The sequence below is a fragment of the Helicoverpa zea genome, chromosome 5 (assembly GCF_022581195.2).
Source record: "Helicoverpa zea isolate HzStark_Cry1AcR chromosome 5, ilHelZeax1.1, whole genome shotgun sequence".
In the NCBI taxonomy this organism is placed as follows: domain Eukaryota; kingdom Metazoa; phylum Arthropoda; class Insecta; order Lepidoptera; family Noctuidae; genus Helicoverpa; species Helicoverpa zea.
The window spans coordinates 1,765,377-1,788,925 of record NC_061456.1 but is presented as its reverse complement, the minus strand read 5'-3'; the positions used below and the strand labels follow the sequence as shown (position 1 = coordinate 1,788,925).

The 23,549-nt window shown below is 37.5% G+C and overlaps 2 protein-coding genes across 3 annotated transcripts; one reads left to right on the top strand and one right to left on the bottom strand.

Annotated features, from left to right (window-relative positions):
* The first annotated feature begins 1,653 nt into the window (after positions 1-1,653).
* On the top strand, positions 1,654-18,713 carry LOC124630776 (X-linked retinitis pigmentosa GTPase regulator-like). Its single transcript, XM_047164772.1, has 8 exons — positions 1,654-1,707; positions 13,254-13,379; positions 14,083-14,238; positions 14,547-14,705; positions 15,125-15,277; positions 16,230-16,553; positions 17,032-18,162; positions 18,550-18,713. The coding sequence occupies exons 1-8, from the start codon at positions 1,689-1,691 to the stop codon at positions 18,660-18,662; spliced, it is 2,181 nt and encodes a 726-aa protein (XP_047020728.1). The 5' UTR covers positions 1,654-1,688; the 3' UTR covers positions 18,663-18,713.
* A 704-nt stretch (positions 18,714-19,417) lies between these two features.
* On the bottom strand, positions 19,418-22,152 carry LOC124630769 (eukaryotic translation initiation factor 4E1-like). 2 transcript variants are annotated; one of them, XM_047164763.1, is made up of 5 exons: positions 21,993-22,152; positions 21,455-21,607; positions 20,511-20,685; positions 20,096-20,180; positions 19,418-19,858 (listed from the first exon to the last, which is right to left on the bottom strand). In XM_047164763.1, exons 2-5 carry the CDS (start codon positions 21,586-21,588, stop codon positions 19,734-19,736), a joined length of 519 nt encoding a protein of 172 aa, XP_047020719.1. In that variant the 5' UTR covers positions 21,589-21,607; positions 21,993-22,152; the 3' UTR covers positions 19,418-19,733. The 2 variants fall into 2 exon arrangements, with proteins under 2 accessions (XP_047020719.1, XP_047020720.1); XM_047164764.1 differs by lacking the exon at positions 21,993-22,152 and adding an exon at positions 21,710-21,728.
* Between the last annotated feature and the right edge of the window lie 1,397 nt (positions 22,153-23,549).

Below are 23,549 nucleotides of genomic sequence, written 5' to 3'. Positions count from 1 at the left end.
TCAATAAATAAAACAAATACAATTAAAATTAGCAGAATACCTATATCTGATTTCAAAAGTATTTTCTCAAGTAATTAGGGAAAGGTTACTCATAACTAAATGACTTGGAAATCGAGCAATAGCCAAGGTTATTTCTATTGGTTCAAGTAAAGCTTTAACCTAACTATGATGAAATTACGGTTCTTTGATTGATTGATACCATTATTGATAATGACTGCGCATTTTATTGAAGGAGTTTATTAGAACTGAGGGGAAACTGCAAATGTATTCAAGCTTTGCCATAAGTATAGTGGAAATGAGTCATTTTCTTAGCCTTTTTTAGCCAGGGCAGGGTATATAATATGCCTCCTCTCACACAGAGATGGAATGAACGTTAATCATCACGCATGCTTGAGGCGATTCCAATCTTTAAAGTCCAGGGTTTGGGATTCCTCAGGAAGTTTTCCTTCAATTTATTTATGTGTGTTTTAAAAGCCTTTATTCTAGTTCTAGAAACATTACCTACAAATAAATTGCTATGTTTATACACCCACAAACTTGGTGTAAATCAGAATTGTTTTCGGAACGAAAATTCCTTGTACATACATACGTTTATGTACTAATGTGTCACTGCACACCCGACCCTGCTGTGATAAACGGGTGTAAGTACGTTACATTGGTGTGTTTGTGCTGATGAACCTGATATTGATATTTTCTCATAAAACAGAGTTACGTGTTGGAAAGGTGTACACTATCGGCAGTTACCTGATGGAATCCTTAAAAGCAGTATATATATAGTAAAGCAGCAGTTAGATGTATCAGAGAGGAATTGATTTCGTACCCTAAACATTACTATACCATATGCATTCTCGAGCCTCGAATTTGTAACAGCTACTCAAAGTTTTGCCATCAACATATTTTGAAAACAGTTTACTATAAAACCATCGACTTCTCTCATATCCGTACACCACACTATTTGTACGTTAAATAATTGATAACCCTCTGAAACTAAAGAGCCATCGATATACCCACCTTTGTCAAAGTAAACATGTAAAAGTCACACGACCTCTATCACCATCCTCTATGCACAAATAATTGCTTTGTAAACAAACCGATAGCCGATATTTATTGCCACAGAAAAAAATACTATTTCAGGATATTGACGGCCATTTATGAAGACCCGCGAAAAATTACCGCTGACCACAAAATAAGGGCAGTTCGAAGGGTTAACGCGGGGCGTGGGGTTCCAATCTGATTTGGTTACTAGTGGTCTGCACGACAATAACAAAAGGTCGAAGACATAGTTGAAATGGATGGTTAGGTATTCGTTGTCGAAGAAATCGTACCGTACCGGAAAATTCTCTGCTATTCAAAAAACAATTATTTCTGAGAAATTCTTTAATTTGTCATAATACCTACATTCATAGATTTTTTTAAATTACATGCCTGTTTCCAGACGCACAAAAACTTGCATCTCAGCATGGCGGACACATAACAAAAAAGCAATTCCAGTTATTGAATTGTCAATTCTTTTCACAAGTACAGCTTTGCTTATGACAGCATAGTTTTCCACAAAACTAGTCGTATCCAGTTTTCTACTATCCACGTTTACCCGTGGTGGTTTCCGAGGGTGGCACGTGGCCATCGGTCAGTATTCGCCCCGCGGCCGGCCGGCACACTATGGCACACCACAACTGACCGCTACCAACATGACGGATGACATACCAGGTGACTGTGTTCTTATTTTGAAATGCATCGACGCCATCATTGTTTTGTTGGCGGGAATTCGGTATGTAGAACTCTTTGGTTTATTGTTCCTTTTTCAAAAATTGTGTTTTGTTTTTGCTTATAAATAATGCACATCGGTGTTTGGTAACGATCGTGCTTGTCCCAGGACTTAACATAATGACTAACTCATTGAAAATTATTCAAATTACCATTTGTATACCTGGTTAAATATGCAAATTGTATCTAATTGCACTTCTTTACGTAACTTGTATTTTGCCATGTTACTTGGCCATGCTAAATTGATTTGGCTCGGGTCTTTCAGAATAGCTTATTGCTTACCTATGTGTATTTTAAATATGCACGCACACGGTCCAACTTATAAATCATCAGAAATAATAATAGCGGTATGCATGTAAGTTTCATTCAATCCTCAAGAGATCACACACCATTATTTTCTTTATATTTCTGGTTCATTGTCATTCTGCTGCCACAAGATAATTCACAACAGTAGAATACCGTATGGAAAGCTCTGATTTTCAGTTCATTTTATTCAAAAGCATTACGTAGTTTACACTTAGCACCTTAATTCTCGGATCAATCACAGCTATTCTTAAACCACAACAACCCAAATTGCTTCAATTCTTTCGCGTTCACTCATTTCTTTTCAAAAGTTGTTGCCCTTTCGCCTACTTTGTAACAAAAGCCACTATTAAAATGTCATCTAAGAATTCTATCGAGGGGTTCAAGGTTCAACCCCAATTTGGAATACCCTGACGTGCCATGGCATATAATTACGAAATATTTTCCATTCGTCAAACGTGTTAAATTTCACTACATATGTATGGCAATTTTATTATATCGATTGAGTTTTACTGGGTCACAGGTTAAACTGTGGAAACATTTGGTACATGGTGGGTATCTAATTTACGCTTTCAAGGTATATTTGGGTCAGTGGTAAAATCTTTATGTCACCTAAATTACTCAGTTATGGATACCCAAACGAATATTCAAATTCGGCCTTAATTGATTGATAGACGCATGTTAGTTAGGTAAACATAAACGCGCCAAACTATTTTGAAGTAACTTTCTTTATGTCAAAGTAATAGGTATCTGTTTCTGTATCAAGTCTCAAGGGTAAAAGCGCTAAGCTTAGAATCATAATTTTTAGGCCCGGAGTGAGGTCGTATTTGGTTCATTCTATTTTCAGATTCTGTGTTCAAGTTTTACCAAGCTATCATTGAATACAATCCTTAGTTTTTATTGGCAAAAGACTCTCTTTTCTCCTCTAGCTAGGTATCCTAACTAACGGTAAGCGACGGTGTGTTCGAAAATGGAACATGCTTGCCTAGAATCACCCATTCCTCCAAGTCACCATCTTCATAAGTCCTGAACTCATAGGAACTAAAATGTTTTTCCTTCGCCTCTAAGCATATAAATAACTCCATAAAAACCTGTAACATTTTTCCATTTTTCCGCTGCCATGTAAAGTAATGCAGTGACGTTGACACGGCGTGCATTCTACGTGCCAGTAATTATATACGTGCCATATAAAATAATAAAAATGCTATCTGACGTCACGCTATGTTCTATGGAGTACGCATAACTGGTGCACTGGACTTTGATAAATAGGTACCTATATATACGAAGGTACTACATTTCCTAGTTAATATATTTGCATGTCACTTAGTTTACGCGGGCCTTGTTGTCTATTGTTACGGTGGCTCTATAAATAGTTTCTACAAAGCTCATCGTAATGCGAAAGTAATTCTGTTTGTTTACTTTTTGTAACGCACTCATTATGTTGAGATTTTTGGTTGACTCGAAATAATGATTCTGCAGTACCAACCTATTTACCTATGCATGTCAAAAATTAAAGTGTAAGGTTGTCTTCATAAGACTAGAAATGGAAAATTATCACTCTCAAAAAAATTAAAACTTCAGTATATTTTTCTAAAAATCAAAATATTTTTGAACGCATGACATTACCGCGAAGCTATAGCTATTTTAACTCTTCTGAAGTATAAATAGGCGTCAGGCAATTTCCAAGGCTTACAAATTCTAGATCTGATAAGCGTAATTACTCCAGCTAGTCTGTCAGCCTAAGTGTTTTGTTAGAAGGCCGAAATTTACATAAATATTGCCGGTAATATTGTAGGGAATTATTAATGATTGTGTTAGTCACAATTTCACTGAACCAACAAAATTTCTGAATCGAATATTTCTTGTTGCTAAAAGATTAAGCTCCTGAAAATGTCATCCTACACTCACTATGGCAAACTTTAGGCCTTTTTCCACATTGCCAAATTGGATTCAGTTACGCTGCCTGTAATGATAAATTCATCAGATACCTATGTAGCAAAACAACAGGTTAAAATTTACGCATTGTCTAGGTCAGCTTTTATCTAGATTCGCAAAGTAGTCCTCTTGAAAAGTTTAACCTCGGAGCCTTTCTTGGGATAGTATAGCACTTCGAGAGTACCTATGCTCTATGCTCGATCTGATTTAAGACAGATACATTCCCTTAATATAATAATGCTTTAACACACTCATGCAAATCCTACACCCGTCAATATATACTACAGAAGCTACGTCATAAAAGAACAATAGACGTAATCTCCCACAATCAAATCTAGGAGCCCAAGGGCACACGTCGGAAATTACGTGACCCACACTTAATGCGACTTTTACTTTTTTTTTACTTTCCATAGCTTACTGAAGCACTATATCATTTGAGTACTGTGACGTCATTCGTCATGATTAATGTATGGAGGTTCTAATAATAGAGACGCGATTTTGTTTTGTTAAATATCAAGTAGGTGCTTATTATGTCCGCAGGACGAACGGTACGTAAATTATTTTTTAGGTTATTAATTCCATGAATTAGTTTATAAAAGTAATTATTTCAAGACATTTTAGTCTTTAAGGCACTACTTATAATAACATTTTCGTCAACTTCCTATTTACAGGCAAAAGGGTTTCACAATTTGATAATGTCAACTAACTTAAACCAAACATGTGATAGAAAATAATATTTGTTTTGAAAATAATAATTTCCAATCAAACTATGTGGGCGCCCACGTGTTCAGTTTATGTACATTAAAATATACCAAGAATAGTATGTATCTACTACTGGATATTACGATATCATATTTCTAATCGTCAATCGCACTTAGCCTACGCGCACACTGCAAACTTTTATTATTATTTAAAGCTCATAAATCAGCATGAACATGAATGATAGTACGCACATTACAAAGATCAGGTACCTATTTAGCCAGTATCAGATCGACTGAAATCATTTTTTTTTTCCAAGCAATGGGCCAACTATCGGCCGACTAAAAGTTCGTAGTGTGTAGGGTACTCATAATACCATCAATGGTAATCGCTGAACTTTGACCTATATTACAAACATAATCCTCTTTCAAGGCTTAAAGAAAGAGCAATCAAAGTCCTATTTTATGTTAGGTAAAATTAAACTATCACCTTGAAAATTCTTAACGAGTGTAAAAACTATAGATAATATGAGGAAAAAATATGAAAAGTCAGACTTTAAGAATACAATCAAGCTATGTGAATTCACCATGTATTATAATGACGTCATTCTAAAGAAGAAAGTCATCAGGTACTTTATTTTAAAATGCAAAGCTTAAAGAAATTCAGGCATTATACTCATGTATATAAGGATCTATTATTTCTTGACTACATACTTAGAAAGTTTTATAAATCTTGCTAGTCCGGAATTATTATCAACGTGTTATAGGACTTTATACTCTTGCAATCATCCGTTCATGACGTCTGAAGCGCAGGTGTATTATCACACAATGAGGGTTTTCGATACTTTTTCTGCCGCCAGGCGGCGCTTCGTATGCGTCAGGTCCAAACAGCTGTCAAATAGTATGGAATTGTAGGTGCCGAACTTATTGTTTATTGAAATTCTGTTATATTGGAAGTAGGGCTTTCAATACCGGTATTACGGGATCCCGTAATACCGTGATCACGGATATATTTTGGTCTTTTTTCAATACCGGTATTAACGAGCCAATACCGTGATTACGGTATTACAATCTTTTTATAATTTTAATTATTGTGGTTAGTTGTAATAAGTAGCAGGAAGTAGTATTAAATAAGATAAATAACTACGTACTCGTAAGATGTCATCATCATCCTCCGAGCCTTTTTCCGCCAATCTACTTGGCAACGCTGCAGGGACTCCAGAACAGACCAGATTTCAACCGAGTCAAAGGCCTACTCATAGTCCACAAATGCTAGACACAGGGGCTGATTATACTTTTCGGTCTTCCGTATAATCTGCCGCACTGTGTGGATGTTATCTATGGTGCCGTATCCGCTCCGAAACCCAGCCTGCTCCGGTGGTTGGAATTCGTCGAGTCTTCGCGCAAGTCGGTTCGTGATCACTCTTGAGAACAGCTTATATACGTGGCTTAGGAGGGAAATGGGTCGATAGTTCTTCAGCAGGGTTTTGTCTCCCTTTTTGAAGAACAGGAGGACAACACTCCTACTCCACGCCTCTGAAGTTCTCCCTTCAAACAGGACGGCGTTAAAAAGCTTCTGGAGCTCCCCCAATACGGGCTTAGCTCCTGCTTTTAATAGCTCTGTTGTAATGCCATCTTCGCCAAGGGCTTTTCCATTTTTGAGCTGTCTCAGAGCGATCTCGATTTCGCCACTGCTGACTTCTGGCAAGTCTTCAGTGAAATGGCGCGTTAATGTGGCTCTAGAATCCTCATTTCCGGGATCAAGTCGAGATGCATGCGATGCGTATAACCGGCCATAGAAGTTTTCCACTTCCGAAAGGACTGCCGGCACCGAAGAAATGACTTCTCCACTTGTTGTGGTCAGCTTCGCCAAGTGGCTTCTTCCAAGAGATTGTACGAACACCTTTGACCCCTGATTCAGCTCAATTGCTCTTTCAATGTCAAGAGTACTGGAGCACCGGAGGTCGCATCGTACGTGCTTCTTGGTCTCTTGGTTTAGAGCCCGCTTAGCTAACGAAGTGACAGGCGGGTTTTCACGTCGTTTCTTCGTAAGCCCTAATGTCTCTTCCGAAAGCTTTGATTTCTTGCCCTTACGCTGCATGTTACAGAATCTCGAACCTTCTTCCCGGAGGATCCGAAACATACAGCCTTGGCCAAAAGTATTGAGCACCCATGATATCTTTCAGTTTTATGAGGAGTATCAAATAGAAATAAAACAAAACGTTTTATATGGGTTTATTTTACTATTTATTAATAGAAAATTAATATTTTGTGGGTCCACCCTTCGCCTTAATTACGGCAGAAATTCTTTTTGGTAAAGAGTTAACAAGTTTTTTACAATCGTCAACAGTAATCGAGTTCCACTCTAGGCGCAGGCAGCGTTTTAAATCTTCTTTGTTGTTGATTGTGTGGCGCCTAACCCTGCGCTTTAATAAACCCCATAAATGTTCTATGGGGTTCAGATCTGGAGACTGAGCTGGCCAGTCAAGCAGTTCCGTGTTATTTTCCTGAAACCATCTCATGGTGCGTGCAGATTTGTGGCATGGCGCGTTATCCTGCTGGAATTTGACTCCATCCATATTGGTGTCGCCAAAAAGTTTCGTGAATGAAGGCAGTAATGCAGTTTCTAGTACATTTATGTTCTTGGTAGAGTCCATGCGACCCTCACACACGAACAATTCGCCAACTCCAGAATCGGTCATGCAACCCCAGACCATTATGCTGCCTCCACCGTGTTTTACGGTTGGGACCACACACTCTGGCTTAAATTCTTCACCCACACGGCGACGCACAAAGGTCACACCAGGTGTACCAAAAATCTGCAATAAAGAGAAAAATATTGAGTTACGTAAAACTAAAATAAATTCAATTATGCGTTTGGTTTTTAAAACATTTTATAAAATTGTATCAGGGCATTAAATTGACTTACTCACCTCAAAGTTTGATTCGTCTGACCACACAACATTTGACCAATCTTCAGCGGTGAAAGTTCGGTGTTTTAAAGCCCATTTCAATCGAGCTTTTTTGTTGTTATCGGAGAGCCATGGCTTCTTCCTAGCTTTACAGCCTTTCAGGCCAGCTTCTTGAAGTCTTCTGCGAGAAATTCGAGCAGAAATTGGCTTCTTAATTTGTTCCGACAACTCAGCAGCGAGCTCTGAAGATGTTTTTTTCCTATTTCTTAACGACTCTCTCAGTAACTGACGATCTTGACGGTCTGTGGTGATGCGTTTGCGCCCGGTTCTCGGTCTATTTTCATGTGATCCGGTAGTAGAGAATCGCTGAATAGCATATTGCACGGATCGGCGCGAACATTTCACAGTTTTAGAAATTTCTACTTGTGATTTCCCTTGCTCATACAGAAGCTGTATCTGCACACGTTTTTCTAAAGAAAGTTCGTTTTGTTTTGGCATATTGCAACGATAACACTTAAAATTTCTGAAATAAAATACAAAAGGCGCACTAGATCACTGGATGTGTTCACAACAAGCGATGGTAGCGAACTGATAAATAAATACAATAAAACCGGCCAAGTGCGAGTCGGACTCGCGCAGCGAGGGTTCCGTACAAATCCTGTATAGATAAAAAGTGAGTTTCGAGCCAACCGTTAAGTTTAGAACAATCTTAGTTATGGTAATTTCGTGAGAGTCAAAATAGTTAATATTTTTTATTTTATAATATAACTAAAATAGTAGGCCAGTACCTTGTAAAAGTTATTTTATTAAAGTTATTTATATACAACATTTTATAGTCATCATTCAGAAATTTGATTGAAAATAACTAATTATGTCTTAAAGGTCATTGGGCATATCTGACCCGCTTTGTAAAAAGTGGCGGACATGAATCAAAGTAGTTTTAAATCGTGGAGAATGGTATGACGTTTCTTTGAATATAATATTTTATTAAAATTCCATGGAGACGAATGTCCAGGATCGTTTGAAAAATATAAAAGACAAGCAGTTTCAGAGGTTTGTACAGGTTGCAGTTTTTATTGTTAAAGAATTTTCATAAAGAAGGAAGATGCCAATTCGGATGACCAGGATCTGATGAGGATCTGAAAACCCTGAGAAATCGAGGGCAACTCTTGAATATTGTAGGCACGCATCGAGTCATAACCAGACATGTGAGTGTATTTTTGAGGGTACTGGTAAACAGTGAAGGTTTGGAGCTGATTTGATTATGGAGACTACAGAGAGTCGAGGGAACTCCTGAACGGTATGTTGCAACTACCACGTGTTTGGGTTTATTTTATTCGTAGTGGCGAAGACTTTCCACATAGATAGGTTTGACTGCCATTGTGGGATCGATAGCAAAGATCAGATATAGTTATGGGAACTCCTTTACAATTTATAACGTAACCTTGTGTTGGAGCTTATTTTATTTTAGGTGACGAGAATTCACTACTAACTTGGGTTAAAGCAGCCATTGCAGGAATGGGATCTTTTATTTTTGAGGGATTAATCACCTAACGAGCCCCAGTTTCAGGTTTTTTTCGAAACCGCCTGACGACTTGTAGCTGTCGAATTGTAACAACGACCTCTAGAGAGTAGGATTCGGGGCTGCTGGCTTTACGTTTCTAGAGCCTTGACAAAAGTATTCTGTCCCTTTCTTTGTTTTATAAAGTCAGCTTTACTTTGTAGCATTTTACAAACAAATCCAACTTCAAACATATAAAAAAGCAACAAGAAAACAAAAGCAAGAAAGAAATTAAAAAGATGTTAGGTGCATCGGTCTAGAAGTCGGTGTCTAGAGGATGCATCTATATTTATTTAACCACCGAGATCTAGACCGATGCATATAAACAGTTTTCTTGTTGTTTTTAGAAGTTATTTTTTTTTTTGTAAAAAGTTATTATTATCAACTTTTGTGAAAAGTTCTCGTCAATACAAATAATATGAACACGACGTAACTAAAAACATACCGTTAAGGAGTTCTCTCGACTTTCTCACGTCTCCATCATCAGGTAAGCTCTAAACCTTCACTGTTTGATAGTATCACCAGACATACATCTGAGAATCAAGTTTAAATCCTATGCATGCCTACAATTTCTGATAGTTGCCCTCGATTTCTCAGGATTTCCATCATCAGATCCTGACCTGATGACTATGGAAATAAACGGCGAGTATACTCTTTCACTACAAAGAAATGATTTCTCAAATCCGTCAAACGTGGTCGTTTAAATTCCCCATTGAAATGAGGAAAATATTTGATGTTTACACCTGATTTTCTCTAGATTCCCATGGTTCACATTGATGCGACTAATGCCATAATAAATCAGAGCCTTTATCATTATACTGTGCTATATTTCGTTCGTATCCGCCGTGGGTATGGTTTCCATACTAAGGTGCCCAATGACCTTTGAATGATTTAAAATTTTTCACAGTTTAGAGGCCATTATATTTAAGAAGTGTTTGATATGAATTTCACTTTTTATCAAAACTTTAATATCTCTACGCGTTCATGTGAAAAAGGGTAAGTAGTAAGTTTATAATTATTAAAAAAATATTTTATGTCATGTAAGCAAAAATAATATTATTTTAATATTTTATGTAACTTCAAATTTATCATTTTCGTAATTTTTCCTTTATCTGTACTATGTAACGTTGCTTCGTGCCGAATTTAAAGATTCTGAGTTCACGGGAAGTACCTTGTAGGTTTTGATTCCCTAGCGTGTGACGGAAATTCGTCTAAGGTGTCGGTAAAACTGCTGTATCTTTTGATCGCGTTAACTTAGAAGTTTGATTTTTTCATTGCTTAAAGGGACAATAGACCTAGGTATTTGGTATAAATTTCAATTTGGTACCTTTATTCGTTCGTGAGAAATAAGGTAGTAAGTTTCATTTTATTAAAATATTTTTATTATATTATATAACAAAAAAAAAATGTGATTTTCGCAATTTTTCCTATATTTGCATTATATAACAATGCTTCATGCCAAATTTCAAGATTCTGAGTTTACGGGAAGTACCCTGTAGGTTTTGATTCCTTTGCGAGTGTCGAAAATTTGTTGAAAATATCGACATAATCGGTTGTATCTTTTGATTGGCTTGGCTTAGAAGTTTGATATTTTCACAGCTTAAAGGGACAATAGACCCGAGTATTTCATGTGAATTTCAGCTTGATACGTTCACGCGTTCTTAAGATAAAGGGTCTTGACAGACAGACAGACAGACAGACAGACAGACAGACGGACAACAAAGTGATCCTATAAGGGTTCCGTTTTTTCCTTTCGAGGTACGGAACCCTAAAAAATGTAAAAAACACATTTTATTGCACCCAGGTGTTTTATTGTCAGCTGCGGCATAAGTCATTGTTTTAAAATCTTTGTAGATAACCGATAAAAGAATACTTCAACGACAGATTCGGGTTTCTCCCATAATTACCGTGATCTAGCGAAATTTGTAAGGTGCTCAATACTTTTGGCCAAGGCTGTATATTTGTGGTTCTGGTTAACGTCTGTTGTGGTCTCCACGGCGGCAAATCGGTTCTCCAAATTTGACTGGAACGTTTCAGATCCTGAAATGGTTTGGAGCAGTGTTGGTCGGAGCCTGGCCTTCATCAGACGGAAAGTTCGGCCTTGAAGTTGATATTCAGAGAGCCTCGGACAAGTCTCTTAGTCGGTATTAAACCTATTGATCACGGAGACGTCTCAGACTATGTGCTTCTTGTTCGTCATGATGAAGTCAATCTCATTTTTAGGGTTCCGTAGCCAAAATGGCAAAAACGGAACCCTTATAGTTTCGTCATGTCCGTCTGTCCGTCTGTCCGTCTGTCCGTCTGTCACAGCCGATTTACTCGGAAACTATAAGTACTACAGTGATGAAATTTGATAGGAATATGTGTTGTATGAACCGCTACAAAAATATGACACTAAATAGTAAAAAAAAGAATTGGGGGTGGGGCCCCCCATACATGTAACTGAGGGATGAAATTTTTTTTTTCGATGTACATACCCGTGTGGGGTATCAATGGAAAGGTCTTTTAAAATAATATAAAGTTTTCTAAAAAACATTTTTCTTAAAGTGAACGGTTTTTGAGATATCAGCTCTCAAAGTCGTAAAAAGTATGTCCCCCCCCCCTCTATTTTTATAACTACGGGGTATAAAATTCTAAAAAAAATAGAGGTGATGCATGCTAATTAACTCTTTCAACGATTTTTGGTTTGATCAAAGTATCTCTTATAGTTTTTGAGATAGGTTGATTTAACTGTAATTTACGGAACCCTTCGTGCACGAGTCCGACTCGCACTTGGCCGGTTTTTGGTCATAGTGTCGGGGCTATGATTGAACGCTTTTTGAAACTAAAGGATTGTGTTTTAAAAGTTTTAATCGATCTAAAATTAAACTCCGATTTCGACTTAGACGAATTCGATTTGACAATATTAAAAAATATTTACAACAGCCTTTCTGTAGTCAAAGTAACTATATTAGAAATTTGTAAACGGGATGCCAATTTACTAAAAGCGGATATTGCGCTAAAATTTATGTTGACGAAGTTAGATGGTCAACCTAATGACTTAAGCCAAAATCTTGCAAAAGCACTTCGAAGACGCATAAACGAGCTATCTGGAGTATTGCAATATTTGCATGACCGACAATACCGTGATCACGTGATCACGGTATTGAAATTTCTAATACCGGTATTGATACCGGTATTGAAAAAATCCAGTATTTGAAAGCCCTTGGAAGTGTTATTGATTTTATTATGGACTACGGTCAGAATAAGGTTTCCGAACTAAAAATTGAGCTAAGAGAGAGGGTGCAAAAGTCACTGGTACTAAGGAAAAGCTTGTTGAAAAATTTGTTAACACAATATGATTTAGTTTTTTTTATTTACTCAACCGCAATAGTAAAACAATAATGCAGTGCTTTAATTATAAAATAAAAAAAAAAACACTAAAATCGTTCACTATTCATAGTAAAGATAAGCACTTTGACAGTTACCTGGACCTGACGACTCGGTGCTGCCACCTCGTGGACGCCATTTTAGAAAACCCTCATTACTAGTATAAAAATAGTAACATAATCACTCATATTTTCTGCGTAAGGATATATATACACCTATATCAAGAATACCATAACATGATTGGCATAATTTACTGCCTGAGTAGGTTTTAAGAATTCAAAAATATTATCTTCCCAAGTTGTTTTTCTTAAATATCTTATCTCCCGAGCCTTTCCCCAACTATGTTGAGGTCGGCTTCCAAAATATCTATAAATAAGATATACAGAACGACCCATGAAAAATATGACCTACTACGAACTACTACGACCTTTTCTACTAACTCGTAGCCATTTGCTACGAGAAACGTAGCAGTATATAATGTAGCATGTAGGTCAATAAAATCATAGCATTATTTATGACTCGCAAGATTTCTCTCATTTATCCCTACAGTATACATGGACACTAGACTGAAGAATCATATTTGCAAGTAAACTCTGTTTTACTTAACAAAGCTGTACTTGATCAGATACTAAGCAATACGTTAACTGTACCTATGCAAATCAATTCAAATTACTTCCAAGAAGTAATCAATATTAACCATTATTTTCTCAGAAACGGGTGCGGTGTTCACTTTCGGCAAGTCTCACTTCGCCGACAACGAGCCGAGTCATTTCTTCATCAAGAACGATCCCATCGTCGCCATCTCCTGCGGGGATGAGCACAGCGCTGTTATATGCCGTGAGTACCTATTTTGTTTTACGGAATTCATCATCTGGATTATTTCTCTGAAATACAAAGAGTCTCTGCTAGACTGGTCATCATTGACCTACCCTTACCCCGATTTAATTTGGGATCGATCGATTTCCTTTTCTATTCTTCTCTGTCTGATGTGATCTAACAATTGCCTATAAATAACCAGATGTAGATTATAAAATAAACTCTCTAAATCGCACAAGCATTATTTTTTTGCCCATGGATTTAGCTTCTAGACAGCTTGGCCATCGGTAATATTGGTAGTGTTGGATAAAATCGTACTAAAGAGGTTCGGATGTCATAAGCTATCACCGTTGACTCAAGTGCTCGTTGACATTGCGTGTTCAGATCCTATAAGTATAAGTAGTCCTCGATCTTATTGCCCCATCGCCCACAGTATTGAGTTATTATCAATGGCTATTATCAGGTCGACAGTTTAACACGCCAATGTCAAGACGTCGATATGAGGAGTGAGGGTAATATATGGTCGGATTCCTGACTAAATTTATCTATGTAAGCACATATATACATTCTCACCCCATACTTCCTATATTTTCTACAAGATCATAACATGCTGAAGAAATAAACACTGCAACAATTACCTACATTACATGTCATCCGAACAGCTTACACTGATTAGCAATGATGTCAGGCTTTACTAATTACTAAGTATCTAATATTTTTCTAGAGAATGGACGTGTCTTCGTGTTTGGAGGCAACGCATGGGGCCAGTTAGGCCTAGGCCATAAGGACGAAGTCACGCGGCCCAGCTGTGTGAAATGGCTCAAACCACATAGAGCAATGTTTGTGGCCTGCGGGAGAGCACACACTGTCTTTGTCACAGGTAAACCTTTTTACTATTACCATTCCTGACATTAAGATGTACACCTATAGAAAGTTTGACAGTTTTTTTTTATAAATGAGGATAGAATTTTTTGTATAGAGGTTTAACATGCTGGTCTATCTATGTAAATCAGAAACTTAATTTAAATAAATATGGTAGAACAAAAAAACTCTGAATTCTACCTAATAGGCAGTACCGCCTTATTATGTGCACTAATACATATGGACAGTACCTATGTAATTTCAATTTATGTTGTACCAAGATGAAAATATGTTATTATATTTTTTCCTTTCGGAATTCCCCATCAGATTCAAACGCGATCTACACGGTGGGTTGCAACGATGAGGGTCAGCTGGGCACAGGAGACATGGAGCACCACATGGTGCCACAGTTCGTGGAGTTCGACGGAGACACGGGGCCCATCAGACAGGTGTCTGCCGGAAGCAATCACACTGCTATACTTACTGGTGAGCTAGTTATGTAGCTAGTCGACCTTTAATAGGTATCGCTAGGCCTTTTTCTACCTGTTATGCAATTTATGAACCATTTTTTATTTCTAAATGAACAGGGCCTCATAAAAGCTCTTGCTTTAATACCAAAATTTGAGTCCTCAGAATAATGCAATGCTTTCAGAGGTAGTGAGAAATGGTATGGAAACAATCTCTTGCAACAAGATGTCTTCCTTCACCTCTTTAACTTGTTGAGTGGTTAACGAGTGGAAGGAACATATCGTGGCACAAAAGTTTGTCTCCGTTCCAGGAGCTTGAAATTTCAATTAGTACAATTTTCTAAATATGTACTTGCCAAGACATTAAAAAATCCTTTTGTACCTACCGTGTTCCCGTTAACTTTTCTTATACAACTCGCATCTTTTGTTTGCCAACAGATGAAGGTCGAGTATTCGTATGCGGCTCCAACACTGAAGGTCAGCTGGGGCTGGGAGAGGACACCAGGTCGTGCGTCAAGTTCACCGAGCTCAAGTTCATGGAGAAGATCGCCTTCGTCGAGTGTGGATACTATCATACTGTGTTTATTACAGGTTGGTTCATTTGGAGTACTGGGTTGTTTGTGGAAAGGGTTCAAATATGGAATGAGCGTTTGTAGTCTCCAGATTTCTAGCTAGATAATAAAGCTTTAAAATCGAAGGTAGAAAGTATATGCATAGTTAAAAATATTACAAACATTAGTAAAATTAAAGACGTATTACCTGAGCATCACAAAACCATATCGAGTACTTCGTTCTTTACTATAGCATTGAAACACTACTTAAAGTTGTAGTACCTAATCGTAGCTGATACAATTAATCTGAAGCCATTTACTACGACGCTACTACGAAAACTAAAGTCAACATAAATTTTACTGACTTCTTTATGAAATTAATATTCATTTATGATATGGCGTTGAGTTAACAGCAATATTTAATCAAAATGAGTGTATTAGCATTAGCATGTTCCGTACAATAAACTTTACTATAGGTACCCTATAATATTTATTTCATATTTTCATTAATAACTAATGTTTACTTTGTCATTATATCAAACGCTGTGGGAATTGAACCGTATAAAAAATAATAGCCAGTCACCAAATTGGCTAGACTTGACTTGTAGGTACCTGCATAGGTATTTTACTATCAAATAAAAAGAAATGAAATAACTAGAATGAGAATACTGTAGCATTTCTACTACACTAACGTGTGCTAAGTATAAATGTAGATGGATGAAGAGGAAGAGGAAGACCTAAGAAAAGATGGATGGATTGCCTGAAAGATGATATGAATAGGAAGGGAGTGAGTGTCAGTATGACGAGTGACAGGGGAAAATGGAAGAAAATGACATATTGCGCCGACCCCAAGTAAAATTGGGAACAGGGCAGGAGAAAGAAGATCCCTTGACTAACAAACGAATGAACAAAAGTAAATAATCTCTGTTGAACAATGTACCATACTGAATTTTAATGTCGTCATCGTTACATAAAATTTCTTATCCCTACAGCAAAAGGTGCGGTCTTCGTAACTGGAGACAATGAGAACCAGAAACTTGGAATACCCAACAAACCAACCACAGTCTATGTTCCCGAAGTCCTACCTTTAAGCATTCCTATCAAGAGTGCCTGCTGTGGTGCTGCTCATACTTTCCTGCTCTCCATGGACGAAAGCAAGATCCTAGCCTTCGGGTCTAATGAGAAAGGACAACTGGGTCTTCCGAAAGAGGTTGAACATGTGAAAGAACCTACTGAAATTGATATGGAGAAGATGTTTGATGGTTTCCAATTGAAGCTGGTGGCTTGTGGAGCTATGCATACGGCGTTTGTTACAGGTATGTATATTGTTTTGGGAATAACTAGTAAAAAACCTTGTTTGGAAAATAAGACCTCATAAGCTTTTATCGTGAAAAATATGAAGATTAATGATATTGTACCTACGTACAAATGCAGGTACCCACGTTCGTTAGTCACGTCATGATAAAATAAAACAGCGGGTGACTAATTACACCTCTGCTATACAGCACATAAATTGCACAAGCAACAAAACATTTGTGTCACAGTGTGTAGTATTCATTTAATAAGTTTATATTTAGTGAATATTGAGGAAACGACAATTCATTTTGTTGAAAGCTCTATTCCTGTTTACTAAAAGCATTTATTGACACACATTCGATATCTAATGTAATTGGCTCATTTTCATTGTCACGTCAACATAAATAGTGAGTAAATTGCCCTCGTCGGGGCGGTATGATCAGTATTCGATTACCATTTGTCGTCGCTGGTCGTATTAAACTCGGCTTCACGTTGCAGACAACGGATTGCTTTACGCCTGCGGTGAGTCCCGACACAATAAACTCTGTTTGGAGGAAATCGACGATGCCGACAACGCGAACGAAGCCGTGCCCAATCAATACACACCTAAGCGGGTCACCGCTATGAATGGGCACATCGTCGACAACGTGGCCTGCGGGGGGTGCCACACGCTACTAACTGCCACCAAGGGCTCCAACGCGGACTTCACCAACAACGACTTCAGCGTTGTGCACGAGGACACTCGGCAGATCTCCCTCACCGAACTCCCGCCACTGCAGAAAGTGCCAGTCATGAACAAATCCGAAGAACAAGCGCATGTTATCGAGGACATCACGAACTCTAACGTTGACGTGCACAACACCGATAACCTGAATGGAAATGTGAACGAAGAGTCTGGATCGATAGATTCATTAGAAGCCAACGTCAGCGGCTCCCATATTGTAAACATAAACGACCTTGAGAACGAAAACGGAAGCACGCATGACGCGCCCGATATAAACACAGACACGATTGATCCGCCGCCCTCTAATGGAGAAGCAAAAGTTGTGGAGGTCATCGAGAATATGGACACAATGGCCGACAAGGCTGAAAGTAAAGTTGAAGAAATTGTTACTACTGTTACAGATAAAGTGAATGAGAAAGTAGAAGTAGTTGAGGAATTCGTTAAGAAGGCCGCCGTGATTTCTCCTGTAATACATGACGAAGCCAAGAAAGTTCTGGATATACCGGACAAAATGACGGAGGTGGCAAATTCGCCTCCACCGAAGACGCCGATATTACCAGAGCTGTTACACATTCCCGACTTAAGTCACATAAGTCCAGTGCTTAGTAAACACAGTGATGATGGACAGAAAAGTGAAGCGGGGCAATCTGAGAATGAGACTATACCGTGTGGATCAGACAAGTCTAGTCCGCAGACAGGTAAAACAAAGACGCAAGCTGTGATGCCTATCGTGAGAAGTGAAGATCATATAGATGTTCCTGAGGATGCAGAGCATAATGAGGAAGGTGACGTTGTAGTGCACAAAACTCCGGAAAAGGGACGATTTGCGCGGATGTTCCAGACTATCAGAGATAAGGAAAATTCTTGCATGGGGAAAGGGAAGGTTATCGAGGAGAAAGTTGTTGGTATGTACTTTTTCTGCATTATGAACCAACCACACATAGAGAGTACAGTTTGGAGTAGTTATATAATGTTGTAAATATTTCATCAATGCTAGAAGGGCGTAGAAGTAATTAATTCTTGTTAGGTGGGGTTAATTTATTACTATCTACCGACTAACCATAGATAAAAATGACTTTATTATCCGTTATTTTTTCGATATATAATCGAAATTAAAAACATAATATAAGCTTAGATATCCTTATGTCAAAAAAATGAAAATCTTAGGTACTAAGCTAAGTAAATCCAGTCTAAAGGATCTAAATCACTATATTTGTGTAGGTATTTTCTAAAAAAACTAATATATTGCAAAAATGAATGATAAACTTAGTAATTATTTTAATACTTTTCAGAAAATGTCCACAAAGGTATCGACACGGCTGAGGACAGCATCCACAAGGTGGAGGAGACAGTCGAGACGGAGATCAGAAACCAGACAAACTCCAGAACGTGCACGATATTATAAATGTTTCGTCTTCTATGTCTAGCTTAACATTAAACATTTCTATTATTGCTAGCTTATTATTTCACTGGTTTCTATCCAACATTTGGTACAGCAGATATTGGTAAATAGGCATTAAGTATTGTCCTGTTTGCAAGCGGCGGCACTAAAATGACATCACAAACCGTAAGACGAGCTGGTCGTCAAACCCGAGGCCTCTCGTCATCAACTCAAGGAGAAAGAAAAACAAAAGAAAATCATTCGTTCAGTAATAAAACTTGGAGGTACCTACTGAGTATTATTCTTATTCAAACTACCATGGTTGGGATTTGTGTAACAACTCATGTTGTGACTAACCTCCCCACTCAGAGACATTTAATGGTTACTTAAGCCATCCTTAGTGAGGGATTTGTATGACATTCCTTCACTAAGGAGTGACTTAAGTAATCATTAAATGTCTCTGAGTGGGGAGGTAAGTAAATGTTTTTTTTTTGAAGTAATAATATCTCTTTAGTGCTCTGAGCATGTCATCAGAAGAAGTTGTTCCCACAGAATACGACTGCAACCCACCGTAAACGACTAGGTACTCCAGTTTACCTCCTAAGAAAAGTCCCTGAAGTTGTAAAAGTATTGTCGATGAGAAATCACGATTACATAGATAGGTACTTTCCAATCGACATGTTTGCTTTGGATATCATGAAAACTACAATCCACACTGTAATGTTTATTTTACATCCTTTACCGATAAGGGAATGCCTACACAAAATAAAACACATTAATTATATAAACTATTATTTATTACAAAATAGCCTACGCTAAATTATTTAACTTTGTACAACACTAAAATAATTTAACTTGTCTCAGATTGGGAAAAGTTACTTAAAGAATATTTACGAGTAGGCATAAGAGAATAATATTGTACCAGTAAACTACGTTTACCTATACACTTCAGTGTAGTGTCACGTAGAAACTGAATCGTAGGTCAGCTAGGCAGTCGCTCCATTTAAACACTAGTACATACTCAGTTGCTTTCGATCAGACTGAAAAACAACCATAACATAGTCGAGACAAGGTTACGCAGATTATATCAATAAACTAAATAGTAAACAAAGCCTTTGTTTGATTATGTCGATAATATTGCATCTTGATAGGTATGTGCTCGCGAAGTTTCTTGCCCACCTCGCACACCGCTTTGGCTTTGCAATTTCTCATCCAAACAGCTGGAAGTTAAAACAAAAGAAAAAGTTTTTTACAATGTGACCCTCCCCTGAAAGCTTCAAAACGGTAATTCCAATTTCACTGCGACTTAAATTGAAAGTAATTAAACCCAGGTTTTCCAACAATATGAACGTCAATCTTTCTTGGAACAACTGTTTACTTCGAAAAAAAAACGAGAAATCTGACATTTATATTGACGGTAAACTTAGGCCAGTTTTGAAAGAAAATATGAAACTTACCGATTCTGTGCTTTGCGCGTATATTGCAGACGACTCCGCATACATCATCGACATGTTCAAAGGTCTCTCCAATCAGTACTAGCACCTGTAAATGAGTTAAGTAAATGAGTTAGGTATTCATTACCTTATGTCATCGTCAAATAGTACCTAACTACTTGTAATAAGTAGGTATGTAAATGTAGATTCAGTGGGTTGTACTCCACCACCCATTTACTCCTTTATACATAAAGACCCTGTGCACTCCCCTTACGTATTCCCGTACCTATATACACCCTTATATACAACCATACATATGTACTCCCCTATGTACGACCCTCATATACTTATAATTTCCCCATATGTACTCCCTAAAGAAATACTATTATGTTGATCTTACCCTATTTTATTAAAAATCTTTGACGTAGTAGTTACTTACCGTGTCTAACCAGATAGCATCCACATGGGCAGCCTTCTCCCCATCCAGTATGATCAGCCACCGGCCACCGGACTGGTTCGCAGGGTCCTCCCACTGAGGTTGGATGCCCTTCTTAAACACCAAGTACTCTTGTCCTAGATTCAGCTCTGAAGGTACTTTCATGTGGTGGTATAAACTGGAACATATATTATCATCAGGGGCCCGATTCTCCTAAGTTAATAATGTCAAAATCGAATAGAAATCGAATCGCAATATGATCGCAATAGCAGTTTTAGCCATATCTGGCATTCTGCTACTAATAAAAGACCAATCGCATTCGATTGACATTTGATTGGTGTGCGATTGGTCTGCTATTTTGGTGATTTTGTCTATACGGTAGTTTGCTGTACAATCATTTTGCAATCGTAAATCATTTGCAGACAAAATGATTCATTATTGAATGACAGAAAAGGATAAAAACGTTTATTTCAAAGAAAAAATAGCGGAATGCCACATACGCTTCAATCGTAATCGAGTCGGGATTGGATCTCAGTCGAATCGAGTCGAACATGAATCGTATGTCGCTTAAGTAAAATTAGGAGAATCGGGCCCCAGCTCTTTAACCCTGCTCTCATCGCTGAACACAGACCTAGGTATACCGAAAAGGTTGTTAAGTAGGTATAATAATACCTTAGCGATAATCGACACACTGGCTAAAGGCAGATTGACAAAATCTTTTGAAACCCAGGTTTCCTTAAGATATATTTCTTTTATCGTTAGTTAATGGTGTCCAAGCAATGATGTGGCGTTATTGTCGTTGTATTCAAGATATTCGTTGTCCATGATAGCATGTAGAAATTTGCGAACTGAATACTTTATATACAGGTACTTAATTGCCTATTACTAGGTACTTAATTGGCTTTTGTTCGAACCCTTACTTTTGTACATAAAAGAAAATTCCTTACCACCAATAGTCTTCAACGGTGTCAAATGTTGCCAGTTTTACCAAATTATCTGCCCAATTCTTCTTTTGATTTGTGAATAGCCAGAAACTCCACTCGCTTCCTAGCGGGTGCTTAACGTTGTCTAAAGTCTTCATTTCTGCAATATTCTTCTATCTGTAAAAGCATCAGTGCACTTCCATAAAAGACTTAGTAAAACAAATTGTTCTAATGATGATTACTGGACCGATTAAAAAATCTTTTCAATAATATACCTACAACCTTCTCCCAAGTCTAATAAATGCTGTGCTGAAAACCGGTTCAGTGAAACGTGAGATGATCGCGCATAAACATACAAAGGTACAGATACATATAGTTAGTAACTGAGAACCTCCTATATTGAAGTCAGCCTATAAAAGATAAAAGCAAGAACAACCGCAAATGTTCAATTTAACACCTTATACATACTTCTCAATTATGTCATAGTTAGATAATTTAAATAATAGCGGTTGACTATCTCAGTACCGTATCGAAACAAAAATAAGAAACAAAAAGCACTTACCCTAATTCACGATAAGCTGAGCACGTCCGTGTTGCTTCACCAACGGTTAACAAAGGAATATTTAAACAAACACAATACTTATAACGCAACAAACGTGCATTCAGTGCTTATTTTATGAATCACGATTTATTGGAAGTCCCGCTAAAGCTACCCACGGTGTTGCCAGAATATTAAAAAAATACTTTATGGTAGTATTTTTTTTGGGATAAGTACATAATAAACATTATTAGATTAAGTATCTATGTACAAAATGTGTTTATGTCAGACAGACTTTTCTTAAATGTAACCACAATTTAACAATAAGTATTTCATGGTATTTTTGGATTATAAAGCTTGGGTTTCCTAGGAAAGCGGTGCCGTCATATAGCGGCCGTCATATTACGGACGCAAATAGACGGTCGTCTTTACGGTGATGACATGTGGAAAGTTCCACGGCCGTTTTAACACACCGTCATAAACTTTTTGTTAATTGTATCATACTTACTAACCTGTTTTATTTAATATTTCTCAAATTTCACGACACCAATTCTGTTTTAGTTGATTTTTTCTATAATCTTTACTTTTTATAGTATATATTGCTTCGTGGTTACGAATGAAATCTATTAAAATTTCGTCGTCCTCGCTGCTCCAAGAGTTGTAACAAATGTTTGACGTTGTTCCAAAAAAAAAAACACAAATACGTATTAAAAAAGTTTCACCGCTTTCAATAAAACGTTCACCAAACTATCTGACACCGTCAAGACGGCCGTCATGCAAACGGCGGCACCGCTTTTTGAAGTTACGGCGTCAGTTACCGCTCTCTAGGAAACCGCCCCATTTTGTTTACATATGTCGTAGCCATATCGTAGATTTGACCACTTCATGAAAAGCTTGAGCATTTCATGAAATGGTTGCGTTTCATGAAATGTTCATGTTAATTTGACCAGATCGTTAAATCGTCAACATTTCTCGATTTTGTCATCCACGTCTGGCCGTATGGTATAATAGGGTATCCATAAAATATTTAATGTAAATCCACAATATTTTGGGAGTTTAATTTCATAAAATCTGGTAGTTGTGAAATTTTTCACAGCTCAAAATTGTCAGAAGGCAAAAAAACTTAGTTTTTTTTTCATAACTTCAATTGCAAATATTAAGAGTAAGAACTTGTTCATTGTCTTTTAAGTCCGACATACATAATAATTTAAATAAAATAGGAACTTTAGTAACATTTTAAGAATCTTAAAATAGAACACACGTAATCTAAAACGACGTAACCTGTAGGTTCACTGCCTCGTTGGTCTAGCTGTAGCACGAGGTCTCGGGTTTGATTCCCGGGTCGAGCCGAAATTGCTTTGCGGGTTTTAGAGACTTTCACGAAACTCCAACAGTTTTATGAACTTCCTTTAATATTTCAAAATACATCTCCATCGGAAATATATGGATAGTAGGATCGTCGATATATTATTTTCTTAAATATAAGATATTCCTCATGTGCAGTTTCCATAAAGTCATATTTTGACAGCCTGCAGTAATAGTCCATGGACTTCTTTGGCGTGGTCACCCTACTGTTCTTGA